The following is an 8,976-nucleotide window of genomic DNA, read 5'->3' on the forward strand; positions in this document are numbered from 1 at the left end:
AAGATTTTGAGGAACCACCATACTGTGTTACACAGTGACTGCACCCATTTACCTTTCCACCAACAATATACTAGGTTCTAGTTTCTCCACATGCTTACCAACTCTTGCATTGTCTGAGGTTTTTGGCAGTGACCATCCTAATAAGCATGAAATGGTATCTCATTGCAGTTTTGATTTGCACTTCCCTTAATGATCAGTGATGTTTGGCATGTTTTCATATGTTTATTGTCCATGTGTTTACCTTCTTTGGAGAAATAGCTGTTCAAGTCCTTTACCCATTTGGGTTGTTCAGTGTTTTTAGTTATGAGGGTTCTTTATATATTTTGGATGTTAATCCTTATCAGATATATAATTTGCATATTTTTCTCCCATTCTGTAGTTTGCCTGTTCACTCTTTTAATGATCTTTTGATGCACAGAAGTTTTTAATTTTGATTAAGTCCAGTTTACCTAATTTTCTTTTGTTGCCTGTGCTTTTGGTGGTCTAGGTTATTCTTAACTGTTCAGCCCTCCCTTGCCTGCTTCACTTGCTGAGCAGTCCCAAGGAGTCAATCCGGAAGGAAGCTTGCTGGACCATTTCAAATATCACTGCAGGCAACAGGGCTCAAATACAGGTAGAACAAGCAGGAGGGGTGGGAGGACAGTGGGAAGGCATGGGAACATGAGCGGTTATGGGATGTTTGCGTCCAGAAGAAAGAATCTGTTCCCCTTTAGAAATTGGGGTCAGTGTGTGCTGTTGGCCCAAGATTATTTGTAGTGGAGCCAGGTTCCTCTGCAGCCTGTCACCTATTTGGTAAGAACAAAGGAGAAGGACTAGGAAGGGGAAGATGTCTAAACCTTCACTGACTTGTAGGCTGGATTTGCTTTCTCCTTTTGAAATGACTTTCTTCCTCATACCCCAAATCCTCTCTCAGGCTGTCATAGATGCAAATATCTTCCCTGTGTTGATTGAAATCCTTCAGAAAGCAGAGTTCCGTACAAGGAAAGAGGCAGCCTGGGCCATCACCAATGCCACATCAGGAGGAACTCCTGAGCAGATCAGGTACCACATTCCTTTCCCATTGTCTTGAGTCATATGTATATTCTCTTGGCTCTTGGTTTATTCTTTTTCTGGGATAGGTATGCCCCAGTCCAGCTGCACTAGGGTTTAACTGATAAGCTGCTAGAATGGCACTGAATCTGGAGTATATTCCTATAAACTATGTCCCTCTTTTCCCTTCTGGAGTATAGAAAACTGATACAGACATTCTTGCACTTCTGCTTCTCTGTACCCTCTAGGGAATTTAAATCTGTGTAATTGTCAGTTATCCATACAAATGAAAGAGAACCATGCTGTGGCTTGTTCAAAGCAGCTCTTTGGGGAAGTCATTTTCACAGTGATACTTGGGAAAAGCAAATAGGAAGCTCCTTTATGTGTGTGCTCTTTGATTGTGGTTTCTATTATCAACATAAGTAAGAGTGGTAGGAACTGGACAGGTGTCTTGCCCTCAGCTTGTAGCTTAGTAAGGGAAGTATGAGTATCTTCAGTATATATAAAGCCTTAGGAGATAAAGGATAGCTGTTGAGTTAAGCTTCGAAAGATACAGGGTTGTAAGAGGCCTTTGCACAGGAAAAAGCATAAGTAAAGACACAAAAATCAGAAACCCAGAGACCTTTACATGTTTGACTAGAATGTAGTGTCCTTGGAAGGGAATGATGGGAGGCAAAGCTAGAAAAGGAGGGTAGGAGCGAGATCATAGAGGGTCTATATTGTCATTCCAGCAGAGCTTAGACTACAAAATTTTTAATCAGGGAACTGATGTTTCAGAGTGGTAATACTGCAGTAAGGAGATGTTAGAGACACGGAGGAGGAATCTCTGGCAGCCTTCCACATGGAAATGAAGTAGACCAGGAGCAATGGGAGGGTGGAGAAATTGAGGGAAAGGATGGGTAATTATGAAAGCTGAGCAAGAGTGGATAGCTGGGATTGCTGACATGTATGTGGAAGATCCACAGGCCCCACAGCACCTGCCCAGCACCTCCCTTGCCCTTTATTAATATGCAGCTTGCCTGGTCTCTCGGCCACAGGTATCTGGTCTCACTGGGCTGCATCAAACCCCTGTGTGACTTGCTGACTGTGATGGATTCAAAGATTGTGCAAGTTGCCCTCAATGGACTGGAGAACATCCTTCGACTTGGAGAGCAAGAGGGCAAGCGCAGTGGCTCAGGGGTCAATCCCTATTGTGGTCTCATCGAGGAAGCCTATGGTATGTACTTTCTCCCCTGCCTCACTTCTTCCTCACGTAGAGAGGTTCTAGGTCAGAACCTGGCATCTGTAGGCCTCCAAAGTAGTATACATACGTGAGTATGTGTGTTACTTTGGGTCATCACTTGAATGCAAAGTTTTATGCCATCAATTCCTTCTGTCTCTAAGGAGCAGTAGATCAGTTCTCTTTCTGATAGGCTTTACCTAGGAAGCAGATATGATACAGATGCAAAACTAAAGCTCCAGAATTGAATTGATAATAGAATCAGGTGCTAGAAGGCATGTTTTCAGCTGAGTTTCTAGCAGATTCCAGTAAGAGTGCTGGATTGACTTATCATTCATCTCTGAGAGATTCAGAGAGACTAGTGATTTGCCCAGGTCATGCTGATAGTTAAAAGCACAATCAAGACTAGAACCTCTGACTTATAAGTGACATTTTGGTCTTTTTCCTTTGGGTTTATATAATTTTGAGAAAAGATCTTGGCTCTTCTTTTTTAGGCCAGAGGAGGGGGAAGAAAAGTAGACCCATAGGAAAGCACTCAAATTTTATTTTTCTCCTTCCTTCCATAGGCTTAGATAAAATTGAGTTTCTCCAGAGCCATGAGAACCAGGAGATCTACCAGAAGGCCTTCGATCTCATTGAACACTACTTTGGTGTGGAAGATGATGACAGCAGCCTGGCCCCCCAAGTGGATGAAACACAACAGCAGTTCATCTTCCAGCAGCCTGAGGCCCCCATGGAGGGCTTCCAGCTATAATGTCTGCCTCCGGGGAGGGGAGGGGATGGGAAGCACCACCGACCAGCGGAAAAGCAGCCCTCTGGTGGGCGGAAACCATCCCCCCCAGCCATCAGCCACCACACACCTTTGCTGCCCTGGAAACTGTGCTCTTGACCTGCTCCGCCCCCTTCCCTGGAGGGAGCACCCTCTGGACAGACAGAACCATCTGAGGCTCACATTTGGGTTTTGTGACAAGAAGGGGACATGTTGGGTTTTTCTTCCTTACACTATATTTTGGCTGCACGTGTCTTTAACCCAGGAGCCCTGGGGTAGACAAAGGAGGACTGAGGTAATCAATTTTGCACCTTTTTATTTTTATTTTTTCTTCAGTGGTGACTTCCTTCCCTTTTATCTTCCATCATCCTTCCCAGTCCTCTGCCCTGATCTGTATAACTCTTATCTTGGGTACTTGAGCAGATGGAATATTCCAGAGGTTGGGGGGTGGGAGGGGAGGGGAGAAACCCAAACAAAGTGTTCTTGCTCTGTCAGAATATCAATCTTGTATGCTTGGATTGAGTTATTTAATTTTTTTTCTTTTGCACATTTTTCTTGTATTAAGATTGCTCTTTCCAAGAGCCATGAGTTCCTGGTTTTAGGAATCCCAGCTGCCAGCATTGTCTGGGACTAGAGGCTGAGAGGGGGTCTCCATGAGACAAAGGACCCTCCCTCCCTCTTACCCCTTGCCCAGACCTCTTTAGTCTGGGAGCTCCCCCTCACTCTCCTGGGGCAAGTACACCAGTAGGAGTGGAGGGGAGAAACACAGGCCTTCATGTGTCGCTACTGATCCCATGTTTCCTACCCACCTGCCAATGGTGCAACCCAACTTCATTTGTTTACTTGAAAATTCCCCTCGGAGTCAAATGGACCTCTGAGGTAGCTGTATTTTCTCCTAAACATGAGACAGATGGCTGTAGCTCGTTCTTTCTCCTGAGGAGAAAGCCCTTGCTCTGGTGACCCAGAACTTGCAGAGGAGGTTGGAGTGAGAGTGTCATGTATTGGGATAGCCAGGGACCCCTGTCTTTGGCCTTTCTTCTTCCTTTTCCATAGTTGTATTATGTATATTTTACTTCCAAAGGAGAGAATGTCAAAAAGTTCTGTATTTTTTTATAGTATATATTAGTTAAGTCAATCTTAATTGGTCTCGAGAGGAAGAACTGTCTGTAATTTCTGTAAGTAGGATACTGTGAGGAAGACCAAAAGAGATGTGGAAGCTCCCTTGCTCAGGAAGTCTGAGCTTGGTCCTTTTCCTCTCTACTTGGGTTCTGGGCCATCACCTAGGACCAACCCTTAGCTCTGGATCCTTTATGTAGCAGGTCAGCCTGGCCTGATTGTCCCAATACCTGAAGGGAGCAAGGATGACCCCAGGGCCTGGTGAGGTCTACCACTCTGATCCTTACTGCAGAGCATCCTGCTTACATCAGGAAACTCAGAAAGCAGGCTGCCTTCTCAGATTCATTCTCAGAGGCCCTTGGCCACAGAAGTTATCACATACAGTTTTCCTTTCCAGTTATCACAGAAACTTAGCAGCCTCAGGACTTTAGTAAGAGTTACTGCTACCTTCACTGTTGGGATACCCCATACGTGGTTTGAGTTTTGCCCTTTCATGTGACAGTTACAATCCTAACATCTCTCTTTGGGTAAAGCTAGTGCAGTCCTCAGTGGCTTGCCTGTGCTTCAGTGGATTACATATGGTAGAGCCCAGCTGTTGGGCATAGCTTAGAGAAGGTTGTTGGCTAAGTGTAGGCCAGCTGTGGAGCTGAAGGCACAATCTGCCCTGCCCTGCTTCCAGTCAGAGGTGCCCTGCTCCAAGCTGTATTTTCCCCTCCCCCAGAACAGTGCCATTCTTGCTTCCATTCCTATACATCCTCTCTGGCTCAGGTGAAATCCATACCCCTCTGCTTACAGGTCTAAAGTTGAGGTGCTCACTGTCGGCCATTGGTCTTGAATTGGACTCTTATTCTAGTGTTGAGATCCAACTGCAGAACCATTTTCTGAGAAAGGTGGTTTGGGGCTAGCAGTTATCTCTGGAAAGTCACACCAATGCTGTACCACCTTAGTGAGTCAGATGTTACTCTTCAGCTTGGGAATGATGACTACCAACCCCCAATCTCCAAGATAGGCAAGGGCAGTATCTTTTTCACTTGGCCTGCCAACTCCATTACAAAACTGTCCTCCAACAGTTCAAAGAAAAGCCACACCCTTGTCCTTGTCCAAAGGGCAGAGCACTTAGTAGGGTCTATTTTGAAGATCTCAAGCAATAGTTAAGTCCTTGACATTGGGGCCAAATTTTTATTGTGAGACAGACACATCCTTCTTTTCCCAGCTGTCCCTCCAAAGTCTACTTTTGCTTCAGATCTGGACTCTGTACCAGATGGAAGACTTTTTTGATCATCTGGCTGCTGCTTAAAGCCAGTTTTCTCCAAGGACTTCAAAGGCTGAAGTCTCCAGGGCAACATGAGGACAGACTTCTCATCAGATAAAAGTGGCCTCTCGGAGCTTTCCTTTGTTAGTGTCTTCCTCAGATCATGTTTTCCCATTATCTTCCTCTTACCCTTTCAGTCAACAAGCGAAGTTCTTCCAGCCACAGAGGCAATAACATCATCTTGTGTCTCTTCCTTTCCTTTGGCCATCTTGGGAAGCAGAATATTTTTTTAGCCCAGGCTTGATAGCCACTCTTTGTGAGCAGCCCCTATCTGGACTCCAGACCTGGTCTAAGTGAGGCCAAAGGCTTTCTGGTAGATTTCTACATGGGTGTTGCAGGGATGCTTCCCAGCCTGCTGTAGGGAATCAGCTGGTAAGACATGTTTTGGAATCTTCATGTGATGGCACGTGGCTGATCTATCCATCTTAAGATCTCTGGTGGATATCTAGATGTAGGTTAAGGAGATGAACCTTTATCTTAGCTAAAGTGTTCAAATACTGTTTTGAACTATTTTATTAACAGCCGCCTCTAGGCATCCCACTCCCAGGTACTAACAGGGTCTCTGGTCTTAGAAACCTGCTTTCAGTTCTGAGCTATCCCAGTGACTGCCTATTCTTGGTATTGGCTGCAACTTTCTGGTAAAGCTACATGGGTTCCACCTTCAGCTGGCCAGCCTGGTTACTGGGGGCAGTGGATATAAATTATCCTTTCATGGAGTGAGCATTGATGGCCTCAGATTTTAGGGACCCTTGGTGTTCCCCTTTACCTAGGACCCTTAGATCTATTTCTTCTGCTCTCTTTGCCCTGGAAGCCACTTTCCAGGAGCCCTATTTTTTGGAGTTGAACTGCACAGATTATAGCGGCTACTACACTTCAGGAAGAGCAAAAAGAAGGATTTCAGGCACAGACTGTCTACTTCTCTCAAGCCAAACCAGTTTAAAATGAAAACTGTCTAGCAGAGTGAACTGGATTTCCAATTTCTCTTGTCTGCCTGCCTTCTCCCTATATCCAAGAGTTACTCTTCTCCAGCAAACTAGAAGGGAAGGGAATGACTGCCTAGCAATACTTCCCTCCTCATCCCACAGTGCACCTCTTTGAAGGCTTGTTTGTTCAGGCTAAACCTCTTCTCCCTTAGACTCACAGTTTGGTATCCATCCTCTTGGGTATTCCTCAGCAGATTCAACATTTGGGCTCAGATTCTGGATTCTTGGTTGAAAGCAGGGAGCCAGATTCTCTGGGTCCCTGCAGGCACTACAGGGACACATGGGGAAAACAGGTTGGCTGGGGACCTCAGGAATGTGTGTGTCTGTCTGCCTTCCTGGCAGCCTGGGGAATGGTACAAGGCTTAGTGCGCTGAGCCATAGGAATTGCTTATAACCAGTAGCGACATTTTTTAGTTAGAACTATCCTAGGAGTGAGTGAGTGTGACATACTGCTCAGAGTAGGTTTCAAGACTGCACATTCTAGGCCAATCTTGTCCAGTATTTTTTCTATGTTTTAACTTCTGAATTCTTCTGTTAAGCCAGCAAGCTGAGAATTTGGCCATGCAGGGATCCATGTCGTAGGCACTAGCTACTCTTTGGCCAAGGCCTTCATAAATAATTCAGTCGTCCCATTGTCTAGCCCCTAGCCCACCCCCAGATAAAGACCATGGCAAGGGAAGAATTTGAGGTCAATACCAACCAAGTGAATTAAAGCTGTTATTTTTTTCTCCAAGAGGACATTCTACATGATGCTTGGGCTATGTGCAGAACCAAAACTGGGTATGAGAGTTAGAAGGGGTAGCATTAAATAATGGGTCCAGAACACCCCCAAGGGAAAGGTTTGTGTAGTTCATTCTAAAGGTCTTCTGTGGGTTTGGGCCTACCTCATTTCTTCTGGGCCAGCCCTGATACTGACATCCACGTCAGCACATGCCTGAACCCCTCTGCTGAACACTAGCCATATTCCCCTCTGTAGGTCAGTCAGATCTTCAGCCCCTGTATTTTGGGGAGAGAAAACTACGATGCCCTGGGGGCAGTGAGGGAAGTCAAAGCTCAGATCCTAAAACTGACTGGGAACCTCTGATTCAGAGGATGTCCTTAAAGAGTCTGCCTCTATGAGAACCTTCAGGCCCAGGCTCTTTCAGCCAGCTTTTGTGGGAACTGACTTTGATTGAACCACTAAAGAAGTAAAGGGGGTATGAGGTCCCAGCCACCTAAGAGAGACTGGATGTCCCTCAAAAACATCGTGGGTTCCCAGCTACAGACTCTAAGAACCTGAATCAAACCCTTTTCCTCAGTTTTTTTCCTTTCCAATTTTATTTGCTTTTAGTTTTCCAAGAACTGTAAACTCTGGCTGTTATCCATGTTCTCAGGGCCCCTGGGTAGACTGACAAAAAGCTTGATTACAGAGCAGACATAGGCCAAGAAACCATGGCATTGAGTGTGCTGAGTCCAGACAAATGATATTTATATACACATCCAAATTTGAAGAGAAATGTATTTCTTTAGGTTTCAAACACTGTAATAGATATAAAGCAAAAATAAAAAACCTGTTGCAATCTAGATCGTCTTTGGAGTGATCCTAAACTGGATTTTTTAGAAGTAAATGAGAAGAGGGTGTTTAAACTTGTAACCTAACACAGAACTGGGAATTGCAACCGCCTGCTTTTGCTACAAAGAATTTTTTTGAAATACAAAGAGTTTTATTGAAATTGACATACAATAAATGGCACATATTGGTAAGTTTTGACATAGATGCATCATGAAAACCATCACCACAACCAAGATAGTGAACATACCCATCATCTCTAGAAGTTTCCGCACGGCCCTTAAGAATTCTTCCTTCCCACCCAACCCACAGCAGTCACTGATCTGCATTGTCCCTAGAGTCCCTAAAGTCTTTTGGCATCATTTCATCAGCATCCCTTCACAGCTCTTTGAGCCGACTGAGGTCATAGAGTTCACAAAGTACTTGTTTTGGTTTAGATCATTTCCTACAGCAGAGATTATAGACAAGCTGCCAAAAAGTCGATCCAACACAAAAGATGGGTATTGGTTTTCTGACTTTTTTAGGTTTTAATTTGTTGGCAACATTTTTTAAAATGAGGGTATATCTAGAAAAATACCTGGCACTACTGGGCCTGAATTTCTGCTTGAAAACTGCCTGCAAGAACTATAGTTTACCACAATCCACCAGTTGCCGGTGGTCTGCTTGACTCTGGCAGATGCAAATATTGTCACTATTTTAGAGCAAAAGAGAAAATAACTTTTTAATCCATGTGTTCTATCAAGTTTTCCTACTCCTTGCCAGCCTGTTCTACTTATTTATTTCCCAGCTGGCCCCTATAGGCTACTTGATCCTTCTTGCTATACCAACTCCTCATCCCAGGCAAACCTTGTTCTTATTATGTTCTTTATTTCTGCCCAAAACACCCTCTTCCTATGGAAATCTGTCAAGGCCTGATTTATGTTAACTCCTCAAGAGGTTTCCAACATGCCTTTCTGGAGATAATCAGGGCCCTGGTTTCAAGAGACCTGGATTCCAAAC

The 8,976-nt window shown here is 44.6% G+C and overlaps 1 protein-coding gene across 1 annotated transcript in view; it reads left to right on the forward strand.

The window, feature by feature from the left end:
* KPNA6 (karyopherin subunit alpha 6) overlaps positions 1–7,991 on the forward strand; it is a 59,173-nt gene extending 51,182 nt beyond the window's left edge. Inside the window, exons 11-14 of the mRNA XM_036885254.2 lie at positions 488–613; positions 914–1,041; positions 2,067–2,245; positions 2,815–7,991. Coding sequence (XP_036741149.1) covers positions 488–613; positions 914–1,041; positions 2,067–2,245; positions 2,815–3,002 — 621 coding nt within the window. The 3' untranslated portion in view covers positions 3,003–7,991. The remainder of the gene's footprint in view (positions 1–487; positions 614–913; positions 1,042–2,066; positions 2,246–2,814) is intronic.
* Positions 7,992–8,976: the final 985 nt, after the last annotated feature.

The sequence above is a fragment of the Manis pentadactyla genome, chromosome 4, assembly GCF_030020395.1.
Source record: "Manis pentadactyla isolate mManPen7 chromosome 4, mManPen7.hap1, whole genome shotgun sequence".
Classification (NCBI taxonomy): Eukaryota; Metazoa; Chordata; class Mammalia; order Pholidota; family Manidae; genus Manis; species Manis pentadactyla.